This window comes from Pleurodeles waltl, chromosome 4_1 (assembly GCF_031143425.1).
Source record: "Pleurodeles waltl isolate 20211129_DDA chromosome 4_1, aPleWal1.hap1.20221129, whole genome shotgun sequence".
NCBI lineage: Eukaryota > Metazoa > Chordata > Amphibia > Caudata > Salamandridae > Pleurodeles > Pleurodeles waltl.
The window spans coordinates 535,241,272-535,256,091 of record NC_090442.1 but is presented as its reverse complement, the minus strand read 5'-3'; the positions used below and the strand labels follow the sequence as shown (position 1 = coordinate 535,256,091).

Here is a 14,820-nt window from a genome sequence, read left to right as displayed (position 1 = left end):
AGAAAGAAATTCGGGGTCTCCAGGTGCAGACCTATACCGTCTGGCCACCGACCTGCTCACAGCCGACGAAGAAACAGGTTTCTTCCACACCTCTTCTATTGGCTCCATGAGAGCTTCATTGAATGGCAACAGTGGATCTGCAATGGCCGTGGCAGGATGAAGTACCTCAGTCAGGATGTTGGTTTTAACTTGCGCCGTAGGCAGGGGATGTTCAAGGAAATCCGCAGCCTTCCTGATGACGGAATGAAAGGTGGCTGCTTCCTCTATATACTCCCCTGGGGAGGCCAGATCCCACTCCGGGGAAGTATCCAGTCCACTGGCCGTTTCCAACCCTTGAAACTCACTCTGGGCTCAGCAATCTCCCCTTCCTCAAGGATCTGCCGCTGGTACTCTCTCTCCTCCAACAACCTGAGGGCCTACCTCCTGGACCGCAATTTGGCCTCCAACCCCGGCGTCGACATGGAGTGCAACGTCGTCGGCGAATGGCGCTGAGAAGGCGTCATTACAGGATCTCCGGATCTTCCAGACGCCATAGATGGATCCATCGGTGCTGTGGATATATGACCTGCACCCGTCGACGCCATCCGGCTTCGGGGCTCCATCTAAACGGATAACGGCATTGAAGGCCTCTCCCTCGACGTTGAGGGCTGCACTGCCGGCACTGGCGCCGGGCTAGTGTCTCCTGCCGGACAGAACAGCATAAACAGCGTCGGCCTGTACGGAGCCGGAACGCCTAAGTTGAATGCCAGGGGACCAGTGGGGCCAGCCGGCGCACCACCTCCCGGAGCCATGTTCTGGAAAATAGTAAACATGGCATTTAGAAATGCCGCCGGAGCCGGGAATGCTTGATAATCCTGAGGAGCCGGAGCCGGACTCGAATCCTGCGCGCCTGGATGCGCCGGAGAAGCTTGTTGACTCTGAGGCTCCACAACCTCAAAGACTGACTGCGCTGGGGATGACTGCGGAGTCAATGGTTGAGGAGACACCGTCGGGCTGACCTCCCAGGACTTACGGCGTCGGGTCGACGGAGACCTCGACTCCGACCGGCTTCTGGATCGACGCCTGGAGTCACGATGATGCCGCTTCTTGTGACTTGACTTCCCCGACGATGATCTATGGTGCCGTTTTCTCTCCTTCTTAGCTTTGGCTAAGAACTATTTAGCCTCACATTCCTTCAAGGCTTTAGGGTTCATTTTTTGGCATGAACCATATTCCTGGACGTCGTGGTCTGAACTCAGGCACCAAAGACAGTCACCGACATCCGACCTCCGCATTCTCTGCAGGGCTTGAAGCCTGACTTGTTCGGGCCGACATGTTGACAAAAAACACAAATTATCCCTTCCGAACAGCAAACGATACAGGTAGCTGGAATAGTAACCGTTATCGAAGGCACAGAAAAAAGGGAACTGACGTCAGCACGCCGGCGAGGGCCTCTTATTGCCCCGATGACGTCAGGCAGAGCCGCGTGGAGTCGGGCAATTGTGACGTCCTCGCCGACGTGCGGAGCTGGAGAGAAATTTCCGTCAAATGCTACGCATGAGGAGAATTCATTAGGTGAGGAATCCACAGGTAGTTGTATCCATCAGAAATTACCCCTTTGATCTCTCCCTGTCACTGATCTCTCCTTTAGAAGGGTAGGGACAGATCTGGTGGACTCCTTACCTACATCCACCAAAGGTTACCAGTACAAAATGGTATTAGCGGACTATGTCACAAGATACCTGGAAGCCAAACTCCTCACCATAATAATACTCCAGTGATTCCCCAGGCCATGATGGGATTCTTTTTGAGAGTACATTTCCCTGAAGAACTATTGACTGCTAAAACATGCAAAATCCTAGGCATTGCACAGATATGAACTTCAGTTTACTATCCCAAGAACAATGGTCTGGTGTAAAGTATAATCGTACCATCAAGACCACGTTAAAAGAATTGGTTAATAATACAAGACAAGACTGGGATAAAAAGCTTCCTTTAATTCTATTCGCCATCAGGTGTCATGCACAATCTTCGACTGGGTATTTCCTCTTTGAACTTGCCTTTGGAAGACAACCTCGTATATTGTTGGACATGGCAGCTGAACAGTGGGAAGAGGAGGAGGACAAGGGCAAATCCCTTCTAGAGTATGCTGCTCAATTGAAAACTTATGAAGCTGAACTCTGGGAAAAAGTGCTGGTTAATTTAGATGAGGCCCAAAAGAGACAGAAGATGTCTTATGACTGTACCACAAAGACCTTAGAACTTAAAACTGGATACAAGATACTCCTCCTGCTGACTTCTTCTGAAAAGCTGTTGGCAAGGACCTTATAAAGGTGCTTGGTTAGGTTATACCAGTCACATACAGAATAGAGATACATACACGGAGGCACGGTGAACAGATTTTCAATATTAACCTTCTTATGAAATAGGAGGATCCAACTACCTTAAAGGCTAGTACCCTACTTATTACAAACACACAACCCTTAGACATTCCCTTTCCTTTTAGGGAAACATCAGCAAGTAACCCCAAAACGAAGACAGGATCTGCTGTTACCCTATAACAAAAAGAAGAGTTAGACAGTTTTTGGGAAAGCATAAGGGACTTTTCTCAGGAAAACCCAGCTGAACATCATTGGTTAGCCATGACGTAGTGGTGGAGGGGACACAGAAAGTGCAGTTATGCCCCTACCATATACCAGAGGCTCGGCAGGCAGCTGTTGAGAAAAAGACAAATGCTATGTTGCAGGAGGATATAGAACCCTCCCCATAGTGCTCTCCAATTGTCTTAGTGCTCAAACCGAATGGATGCCTCAGGTTTTGCATTGACTTCAGGGAACTAAACAAAATTTGATACTTACCCCCATGTCGAGGGTGGATGAATTGGTCAACTAAGGAAAGTCAAATATCTCTCCATGCTGGACCTAATAAAGGGTTACTGGCAAATATCCTGAACCAAAACTGCTAAAGAAAAAACAGCATTCGCCACTCCCTCTGGTCTGTACCAATTCAAAGCTTTACCTTACAGAGACTGACGGATAATATCCTTCGTTCTCATTGAGAATATGCAGCAGCTTCCATAGATTGTATAGTGTTCTTTAGTCCAGATCGGGAGACACTTTTACTTCATTTAGACATCTATTCTTGGCCCTGATGGGAGGCTAGTCGGGTGGTCAACGCTGAAAAATCCGTCTTAGCCACCGATTCCCTTTGGTACCTGGTGTACCTGATTCAGGGTGGCAAAATTTGACCTCAAGTTGATAAAGAAAAGGCTATCAAACAATTGCCTAGACACCAATAAATGAGAAATTTGATCTTTCTGGGGTCTGGTCAGTTATTATTACAGGAGATTTATGCACCCATTTTCCGAACTGGCCCACCCTCTTGCAGAATTATTGAAGTACTCTAGCCCCCCTAAAATCTGAGAACGGACACAAATGCCTCAGGATCGTTTTGATGCCTTAAACAACGCACTGTGTAAGGACATGGTTCTTCTGTGCCCAGATTTTGAGAAACCCTATGTTGTACAAACTGACGCCTCTGGGCATGGATTTAGGGCTGTACGCTCCCAGGCTGATAGGGAAGGCCTTCACCCCATGGTGTAAAATAGTCACAAACTGCTGCCCTGTGAACTTCATTACGCCGTGGGAAAGAATGTCTGGCGATAAAGTGAGCAGTTGAGTTTCCTATTGGATAGTTTTTTCATCCTTCATTCCGATCATGCTCCTTTGGTTTAGCTGGCCCAGAACAAACACACTAATGCTTACATCCTATTATGGTTTTTGGCATTACAACTGTTCTCTTTTCAGACTGGTCATTAGGCTGGCCAGCTTCAAACCAACATGGATTTCCTTTCCTGTTCTGCATGGCCTGATCGGGCATTGTTTGTGGGAGAATGTAGTGGAAGGGACATTAATCGCAAAGAATCCAAGATGGCTGCCACAATTCTACATCCTGAGGAGGAAGGTGTGGGTCTAGCTATCAGCACACTCGCACAGTGTTTAATCATACAACTCTGATCCAAGAGCAGTTATATACAGGGAGGTGGGGTCTCACATGAATGGAGAGGAGAGGAAAGGAGAAGCAGCAAGGTCAGAAGACAAAAGGAACGGGGAGGAACCACAGGAGGGAACCCAAATGAACAGAAGATTGGAGACTGGAGTGGAAGGCGAGCAACTGGGCAAGTCAGAAGATAAGATGGAGCAAGTGAGGTCAGCGCTGCCTAATTCCCTGCGTTCCCCTGGCAGTCCCGAGGGAGAGAACAATGAGGCTGATAATGCTGCAGCTTGTTGAACGGGTTGTAGCACAAGGCAAGTAATGTGTTATCTGCATGTCGAGTGGTAAATGATATCACAGTGCTGTGGTATTCTCTGGAGCTTGCTGAAGGACTTGGTGAGAGTCCACCTTGTGCAGATTGTTTTCATACAATACACTGAAGCGGGAATTATCACACACCTGTAAAAGGACTTTGTGTTGGTAACTGGTCACCAGTACCTGGTAGTGGGAGAAATCAAATGTGTAAGTGCTAAAGGTCTCTCTTGTTTTTCCCGAGGGCAACACCACCAAGAGGGGAGCCTATGAAGAGAGCGAAACACCAAGAAGGGAAAACATGGGATATATTAATGACAAAGAAAGCCAAATCCCATATCCATCCGTGACTGAACAGATCTATACTTTCAGTTTTTTCTTTCAACTCCTTCTTTTTCCTTATCATATTTTCATAGATTTATTTAATAAATCCTTGCATCTTCAAGTTGGTTGCATCACATCTGTTTGTGCTAGCCTATTACAGATGGGTAACAGTAAAAGTAAGGATATTTTTCACCAAGGCATTCTGGAGACATCAAATAGATGAGAGTGAACCTGGAGTTGCCTATGACACCACTCAGAATAATAAGGTTAAAAGAAAATTACAAAAATAAAAACCTTGCTATTTACTTTTTATCCATGTATAATTGTAATTCTTGCCTTCAAGAAAGAAAGAAAAAGGAAAGGAAGGGCAATAAGGAATGAAGTAGGGACAGGCAGGAAGGAAGGACAGACAGGAAGAAAGGACAGACAGACAGATGGACAGATGAACAGGAAGGAAGGACAGAGACAGATGTACAGAAAGGAAGGACAGCGAGAAGGAAGGACAGACCGACTGAAAGGAAGGAAGAAAAGCAATTTACAACAGCATTGGCAGGAAATGGGATCTGATAAAAATTTAATGTGCATCATAAGCACCCTGCTATCACATCATGCTCCAACCCCAGAAGCAGCACTAAAGTAATAATTATAAGGTGAAAACAGAAAGACTGGTACTGTAGGCAACAAGCTTGTGTGTGCAAGTGCTCGTTATGAGACAGACAAATGCCATCGCTCAAAGTGAAGTTAACCAGGGACTTAAGTAAGCGGACCTCCTGCCCTATGCTATATGCTGTAGTGGGCGCAAGCAAAATGTGAATGACACAACAGACCAATAGTTAAAAAGAGGTGGCTAAAAACCCCTGTGTGTAAGAATACTATACATACTGCAGTTAAATCAAATCAAAGGTCTTGGCTATGCCAGACCTAAAAAAAAAAAAAGCTGATCCGGCGCTGTTGCGCAGATTTCGCTAAATTGCCGGAATTGGCGTAACCAAGTTTGAATGTATCAATTTCTTCAGATAATGTTATAAAGCATCACTCTGGGTATAGGTCTCCTACAGTAGTGAAACCATCATCTTTCCACCTCTGGATCACCATGGATTCTGCTATTTTACGATATGGCGGCAAGATCCATAGGGCAGGTCTGGGGTGAAAGGTCCTCAGCATATTACTCTCTTAACCGCCCCCTCCCAGCCATCCGCCAAATTAATGGGAACCCTAGAGGCCCACATTAATAGTACCGGAAGCTCTCCCTCCCTATGGCACCCCTTCAATAGGGTATTTTCCCAGGAACCTCCCAGTTCAAGGCAATGGACAGCATGTTGTAATTGTGCTGCTATACAGTATAACTCCATGCTGGGTATTTCAATAACCCCTCTTCACGCTTTAGCGTGGAGAGACCAACCTTTCTGTATTTATCTGCCCAAAGTGGATCAATAAGGATACTATCAATCATTTTAAAGTACACTCAGGGGATGCTATAAAACGATCCTTGGAGTACATACAGGCAGCAAGGGAGCAATATCATCTTCACAACTGCACTCCTCCCTATGAGAGATAGAGGTAAGTCTCTCCAGAACTTCATTGAGGCTTGATGTCCCCTGTATCACCCTGTCACTAATAAAGTCCAGATACATTTTCTCCCTGGGTTCTAACCGCATCCCTAGGTAACGCACATCGTTCATTTCCCAAGAAATTTCCCATGTTGGGAGAATTTCCTGCGGTAGTCCACATAGAGACCGCAGAGGGTAAAGTTTGGATTTAGCAGGATTCACCTTCAAGTCTGACACCTCCTCAAATTCCTGCATTACCTTCATGACAATGTGTACTACATAAAGTGGACGGCAAAGGTATATTAAAGCGTCACCTGCTTAAAGGGACACTACGTGAGTGGTCTCCCCAACAGTGATTCCCCAAGGGTTTGATGTCAGATGGAGTCTCTCCACTAGGAATTCCATCGCTAAGGCGAAGAGGATTGGGGAGACAAAGGACTCCTGTCGTGTGCCTGTACTGAGGGTAAAAAAATAAATAAATCGGACACCTCCCTGCCAGTTCTCAATCGGGCACATAGCACTGTATATAGTAGCTGAACCCGCTGAATAAACTTAGGGCCAATACAAAACCTCCCTAAAACCTGCTTTAGGTATGACCACTTTAAGGAACCAAAGGCCTGTTTGATATCCAAGAACGCTCAATCAATCATCAATCAGGAATTTGCAAAGCGCACTACTCACCTGTGAGGGTCTCAAGGCGCTGAGGAGGGAAGGGGGACAGAATGGGGGGGGGGGTGGAAAGGTGCTGCTACTGCTCGAGCAGCCTGGTCTTGAGAAGTTTCGTGAAGCTAAGGAGCCAGAGCATCATTAATGTGTTGTGAGGAGTGATAAACATGAGCGAGTTGTTGAAGGTTGTTTAGGGTACTTCGTTTAGGGATAAACCTGGACTGGTCCAGATGTTCTAGAGGGGGAAGGCATGGAAGAAGGTGTGCCGCCAATATACTACTCAGTACCTTGACATCAATATTTAAAAGGGAGAAAGGCCTAATCACTGAGGGTACAGTGAGGTCTCGTCCGAGTATGGGAACCTTCGTTGTTATAGCTTCTTGCATGGTGGGAGATAAGCCTCCCATTGTAGAGACTCTCTGTACACCTCTAGCAATTTGTTCACTAACGTGGCCACATACAGCCAATAAAAATCCACAGGAAAGTCATTGCTCCCTGGTGTTTTAGACGTATTTAAAGCATGGATAGCGGTCACTGGAGATTGGCTGTTCCTTACCAATCCAGGGTTTCTGGGGTAATAGGGAGAGACACTCTAAACCGGTAATCTCCAATATTACTAGTACTTATCATTGTAGGGTGAGGATAACTGACACTGAAATACGAGCAGAATACTTCGTTAATGGCCTGTTGCGTATAGACTAAGGTGGTCATTCTAACCCTGGCGGTAAAAACCGCCAGGGCGAATGACCACGGGAGCACCGCCAACAGCCTGGCGGTGCCCCTTAGGGCATTCTGACCGCGGCGCTTTGGCCGCGGTCAGTGCAGGAAAACTGGCGGTCTCCCGCCGGTTTTCCGCTGCCCGTCAGAATCCTCCAAGGCGGCGCAGCATGCTGCGCCGCCTTGGGGATTCTGACACCCCCTACCGCCATCCTGTTCCTGGCGGTTCGCCCGCCAGGAACAGGATGGCGGTAGGGGGTGTCGCGGGGCCCCTGGGGGCCCCTGCAGTGCCCATGCCAATGGCATGGGCACTGCAGGGGCCCCCGTAAGAGGGCCCCGCTTGTATTTCACTGTCTGCATAGCAGACAGTGAAATACGCGACGGGTGCAGTAGCACCCGTCGCACCTTCCCACTCCGCCGGCTCGATTACGAGCCGGCTTCATGGTGGGAAGGTCGTTTTCCCCTGGGCTGGCTGGCGGGCGGCCTTTCGGCGGCCGCCCGCCAGCCCAGGGGAAAACTCAAAATACCCGCTGCGGTCTTCCGACCGCGGTACGGTATTTTGGCGGCTCCCGCCGGGCGCGCAGTGACCGCGTCCGGCGGGAGTCAGAATGACCCCCTAAGTGTCCAGCTTGGTCAGTCATAGTAAAAATAAGGGTGATAGATTCCTCTTGTTTAAACAGCCTGGCCAACATGGCACCAGTCTTATCGCCCTCAGCGTGAAGGCGTTGACAGTATGCAGTATATATGTACTTTTCTAATCTACACCAGTTATCCAATAAGGTTTTACAGGCATCGTGCTACTTCACAAGATGCTCAGGTTTAGAAGGGAGGTCTTTTTCAATGTCCTCCAAAACTTGTTCTTGGGTCTGAATGTCTTTTTCAAATTGTTGACGGACCATGTAGGCCATCTTGAGGAAGACCAACCTGGAGCACTTACTTCATTGCCTCCAAATCTAAGGCCCTACTATTCGATGTTCCCCAGTTTTCCTGGAAATAGAATGTTAGAGTATTCGCAACTGGGAGTTCGAAGGTGGGGAGAGCAATAACGCTTCTACATTCAAGCGCCACACTGAGATTGGTGGTCTCCTCGTACTCTTTTTGAAGGTTGGAAGCACAAGAGGATGGTCCGACAGGTACCGTGGCAAGTAAGCAATATTGGCTACCTGAGGCACTATGTCCTCTGAGATTAGGTAGTAGTCTAGACTGCTATGGGTCCCAGCAGCGCTGGGGGGGTAACATGAGAATTGTCGTGTGAATGGGTTTTGGGCTCTCTGGATGTAATTAAGATGTAGTTCCTGCACCATATTACTGAGTGACCCAGTCATATGAGGCTTAGTATGCTGTTGTGTAAGGGACCGGTCCATATCACCACTTAAAACACAGTTACATTCTCCTGCAAAAACTTTTTAAGCTGTGAGAAAGGGGGCTGCAGCTTGGGCCACCATTTTGTAGAACACAGGATAGCCAATATTAGGGGCACAAATGTTATATTAGGTGCACACGTTAATTAAGCAAATCTCATGCCCATCCAACAGGCCATATAGAACTATGTATTGGCCCTCTGAACTGACAATGTGATCTCGGTGTATAAAGAGGACCACTTGGTGCTACCCAAATTAACACTCCTCAGGCATATCCAGAGTATGAGGTAGCATATATCTGCCCACTACATTGCTTCCGGAGAGCGTGGATAAAGCCCCCTTGCTATGAAAGCCTTATAGCATTTAAGAGAGGCATCTATCCTTCTACGTTTTCCAAATGGGCAATACTGCAGACATTCCATGTCATACATTTAGCTGAAAAATCCATCATCTTCCAGCATTAATATTCCCATCCCACTTCTCATCAAACGCTTCCGGAAGCTCCCCAGTCCGCTGATCCGGAAACTGCAAAGAAGTTCCTTTTACGCAAGAGCAATAAACTTTAACACTTCAAGTTAACAACCAAACTCTGGTACCAATCTCCTCCCACCCCCTGAGCATCTGTGCCATTACCTTCCACCCAGCTACGCACCGGCCGTAGGCCTGCTCTGGCCAACCTATGACCCAAAAATAAGAAGAAAACTAAATCTAAATCTCCAACAAACGTGAAAACTAGTCTGCTACGCTAGAAGTGAAGATATCAGAGAGGGTGTGTACTCAAGCTCCCACCCTATATTTCACTACTCACTTCTAGAGACTTCCATCCCCAATATAAACTCTAAAAGGAAATCAACATACATTAACATTATGTCCCCCTATGCGGTCCCCCCCTTCCATGCCACAGCAGACCAGCCACGGTGTGCATTCTTTGCTCGTAACAAACATATATACTTCCACTATCATGTAGAGTAAGCCTCCTGAGGAGGGGTGTGGACCACAAAAATACAGAGTAGACATACAAAACACAGACAGTGACGTTACCTCTTGGCGTTTCCAATACTCACAAGAAAGTGCTATGCAAATTAACAACCTAGATCCCAGAATCAGTCCATGCCAATTCTATCACTAGAAAAGCCTGGAACACTGCGTCGTCGTTTGAAGGACTCCCCCACACCAGGCACTCCAGCAGTAGCACACAAGGTGCCATCTGGGCAAACTTTTATTCTTTCCGTTGGTTGGCTGCCATCTAAGCTCCTCTGTCTGCCTTTCCGCCACTCAGGATGAGAAGGCTGGCGCTAAGACATAGAGGGGTCCTGGCCTTAACGACCCGAATTCTGAACTAGAGGTTTTGGGAGAGCGTCTAGCCACTCACTAGCTTCTGCCAAAGAAAACAAATATATAAAGAAGAAGAGTACCGAACCTTCATGCTGCATGCGAAGCTTCACAGGGAATAATAAACTATATTTTAAGTTAATTTCTCTCATTCACTTTTTGACAGCCATAAAAGTCTTTCTCTGGTCTTGTACTTGTTGGGTATGGTCCAGAAATGTGGAGATTGGTCTACCTTGGAAATGCGGAGGGCCCTGCACATTCACCCACGCTGTAAAATGGCGTCCCGATTACAGAAACTGAAAAGACGGGCACTAAATGGCCCTCAGTGGGGCTCCGGGTTTGGGCAGAGAGACCAGTGCTCTGAGGGCCCATTCTATCATGACACATTTGGAGAGCTTCTTTGGCATGAGGGATGTGGTTATCCATTCCTCCAGAAACAACTCGGGAGAGGGTCCCTCTGCCTTTTCGGAGAATCCAACAAAGCGAAGGTTATTCCTTTGGGAATGACCCTCTGAGTCTTCAATGTGTTCATCCAATTGCACCGTCAATTTTTGAAGGTCGGATACCCTAGTTCGTAGGGTGCGGACCTCCTGCCGAAAAACATTTACATTTTGTTCGCCCGAGCGAGGCCATCAGACACCTTTCGTAGGTCTGCGCGGTGGTCATTTCTATTGACCACTTCAGTTCTTGAGCCTTGGATCGCAGCCATTAGGTCTGTCACTGAAGGTGCAGAATCTCAGTTTCCACCCTTCCCTCCAGGGGGTTCGCCGGTGGGTTCTTCCTCATCTAGTGGTGGAGGTGGTAGGGACTAGGTATAATTTACTATTTGATTTACCTGCTGTGTTTTGGAGTGTTTATCCTTCCCCATGGTGTCCCTAGCTGGCAAAGGTCCTAGCCCCACTGTCACCAAGTTGATTAGGGATATTGTTGGAGGCACCTGCAGGCAGCCCCATTCAGCAGAGACAATGTAGATAAATTATGGGGTCTCAGCTGTTAGGGTATCCTTGCCAGAGTCAGCCACTGTGTCAATGTCAGTCTAAAGTGCGGACCTGAGGGGGAAGGATGAATAATTTGGTCCCCAAACTGAGCTAATCCCGGTCCCTGGGCATCCGCTCTCACCATCGACTGCCCCTCATGTGTGATTGATCTAGGCACAGAAAGAGTTGACCCTCCTCTTCTGGCCCTTCAGGTAGGGAGTCCACGGCCTGTAAGTATCTGTGTCCAGGCACTCACTCAGGTAATCCACAGGGTCTTAGTTTGCCAAGGAGGGAGCACACCTTCTGGCCCCAGACGTTGCAGGCCTCATCTGAGTATCCAATATTCTTAGTATTAAACTACTATTTAAGGCCCCAATAGAGACCTAGTCCCATCCACTTCAATAGAAATATGTACAAGACAAACTCATTTTGTGTATCTGGCTCTGGGGGTCAAACCAGTCCTAGCAGGCCCCCAGGACTCCAAGGGTGCAGGGACATCCTCATATGTCTTGCTGCAGACCCTGGAAAGCGGACTCTTCCGTTCGTAGCATTCAATGCATCTCCGCCATTGCTTACGAGGCCATGGCACTAGACTCTGTCCCTGGGCCTCCTGCAGGAAAAGGAATTTCCTTCAATGCAGGTCGCACCCTCCACAGGGCCACTCCAGTCATTGTCTGGTTATTCCCTCAGGCCTCCTGGCCCGCAGGCCTCTCTCCACGCCAGGGAGTTTGGGACCACAGGTAAGGCACCCAAACTCTCCTGGACACACTTTTTCAGGCCACAGAGCCTCAGATCTGTGAAGCCCAGTCCCGGCCCTAATGCCTGCCTCCATCGGCTCTACCACACCGCCACCTTGCATCCTGCCATCCAGGCTAGGCTACAGTCTGAGGGCCTTTGATCGCCCCCAGAGAGGAAGCAGTAGCAGGGGGGGGAAGAGGGGTAGAAATTTGTTGTTGGTCTTGGAGTCATCTCCCCCTCTGCATTTTGCGATCGTTAAGCTCCCGCCGGTCCATAGTGTTTCCACAGCAGCCACCATTCCACTGCCTCCATCACCGCCTGCAGCTCAGAGAAGTCTCTCGCCGCGGTCATTTACTGCTCTAAAAACAGGCACTCCTGCACCAAACTGGACAATGAGGGGGTGAAGTGGTTGAGATGGGGTAGATGACCATTCGAGTTCAGGATTTAGGCAGGATTAACACTGGAGGTTGACGGGAGCTCAGGGAGAGGTGTCTTTTCGGCCATCTTGCTCAGTCACCTTCAACAAAGGTTAACAAACGTTGTTACCCACTGTGCTTCATCAAAGCAGTGACTAACCATTTTCAGAATCTGGTGTTTAAGCTAGTGCCTCTCACCAAGAACCATACGTAACAAATACAACATTTCCCTCTCAGGATGCATTATGCCATCTCTGGGTATTATTTCAACGGTTCTTGTAAAGCTCCTATCCGTTACACTATTTACCATTAACATGGCATCCAAAGTCTTAATAATCTTACAGTAGAAGGCAAAAACAGGGTCCTATTTGGGATGCGTCTTGCACAAAACACTTTAGTGTGGCTTCAATATGAAACAAGCAATAACAAAGCCAATAGACTTGGGTGGAATGTTCTAATGTATGTAGCATTAGCACATCAGAACGAGACACAGGAAGGAAGCAGCAGAGAAGTCTAAAGTTGTAAAATAATTTGTCAAGCAGTTCAATGCAAGGGCTTATGTGAAAACTGAATTTTAAAAAGCCAGTGCTGAAGAGCGGCTGCAGTAAACTGTATGCACTGGTATGAGCCAAACTTCATTAACATAGCTACAAGCTAAAAGATGAAAGATGCTGAAATTATCCATCACAGACATGATATGCATACCTCAGTTTGCCAGAACACATATAGAGTTGATTATATAATGTTTAGTTATCAATGCGTCTTTTTCAGCACAAAGGCCAGCAATCTAGATAGTCTTCACATCTTTATTTTTCTGCATTTTTGCATTAATAGTCAATTTACGGAAATAAAACATCCCATTAGTGAACCATCGCCCATGTGGAACAGGCCACGTCACTGTCTATTAATAGACTTTCAGTTATTATGGCTTCCACCAGTCCTAAGCAAAAAATATAAATAAATAACAATCTTAGAGCAAATACGACAAAACCAAATATTTGGAAACAGAGATATTACTTTCTAATTATTTTCCAATGACAGGTCCCGGTTACATCCCTACATATACAAAATGCTGTGTCAAAACCTCCCACATCCGGTATCCATGTCTGTGCAACAGTGTAGTGTGTATACACAGGAAGAAAAGGATTAAAATAAATGCCTTCACAGCCCCCTTGGGGCACAGTTCACCAACGTGAACCAAAACAAAACGACTTAGTGCATCATTGTAATGTATCCTTCCTTACCTTCATGAGAGGAGATCGGGCGTCACTGTCGCAAAGGTTTATTTTGGACTGGTTTTCCACAAGATAGGTGACCAATTCCGGATGCCCATTAACACATGCAAGATGTAAAGGCGTCCTAAAAATACATATGTAAAGATAATTAAAATGAATCAGCCAACTTCAGCCTCAGAATGAATCTCCACTGACAAAATGGTACTGAACACTGAAAAAACTTCAGACTTATTAGTAGTCATGGTATACAAATGCAATACTTTCACATAGCAAGCTGAGAAAAAGAGCAATAATACTGGACCTACTCAACTTCTATGTTTCTTAAAAGTCACTCTGGTGGGTTAGGGCTCTGTAGTTTTCATGCTGGAGTGGCTAAACATCAATTTGTTTTAAAATAATTGATTGGTGTTTTTTCCACACTAACACTTCCAATATCACTGTTGTAACAATATTTACTTAGCTCTTTAGATATCCTCCAGGAGGTCCAGAGTTGTTCTTTTTGCACCTTCTTTCTCTTCTCGCCTGCCCTGTGTACATCCCACCCAATAGTTGGCAGCAAGAGGAGGACCTGCTAGGAGGCATGCTAAAGTCAGAGGAGAGGCTACACAAGCCTCAACCGCACGGTAAAAGTAAAGGCAAGGGACGGCTGTCAGACAGTGAGGAAGAAAAAATAAATTAAAATAAATAAATAAATAAATAAATAAATAAATAAAAGGAGGTATTCAGGAAGAGAAATGAGAATACAACTGAATGGGAGCTGTAGTGGAAAATAAAATGTGCTGGTATGGTTACCAGACAGCTCCGTGTTATTAACCCGTTCTGTGCCAGGGACGTAACGGTTACATCCACCGGCACAGTGCTCCTGTGCCGATGACGTAACCATAATGTCCTCGCCATGTGGGCAAACAAGGCAGGGATGGAAGGGGAAGCCCTTCCCCCCCAAACCCCCTGATGATGTCAGCATCATTACAGGGTGCTGGTCGCAATGGAAGCCATTTGCTTCCAGTGCGACCTCGGGAAAACAGGTGAGTTTCTCCTCCGGCAGGTGGGGGGGGGGGGGTTCAATCAAAGAGGCATCAGGGGAAAGGAAAGGGTATTTCTTTCCCCCCGGTGTCTCTTTGAGCATTCCTGCTGCCTGATCGCTTTGCGATCGGGCAGCTGGAATGCCCACTAGACGCCAGGGATTTTTTTGTTTTTGTTTATTTTCAATGTTTTCTTGT

General features: G+C 47.0%; 1 protein-coding gene across 14 annotated transcripts in view; it reads right to left on the bottom strand.

Moving 5' to 3' along the window:
• Positions 1 to 14,820, bottom strand: part of ANKRD26 (ankyrin repeat domain containing 26) — an 829,339-nt gene that overhangs the window by 790,630 nt on the left and 23,889 nt on the right. For all 14 annotated transcript variants that reach the window (XM_069228894.1, XM_069228896.1, XM_069228898.1 and 11 more), the window contains exon 2: positions 13,610 to 13,724. In XM_069228894.1, the coding sequence (XP_069084995.1) occupies positions 13,610 to 13,724 (115 nt within the window). The remainder of the gene's footprint in view (positions 1 to 13,609; positions 13,725 to 14,820) is intronic.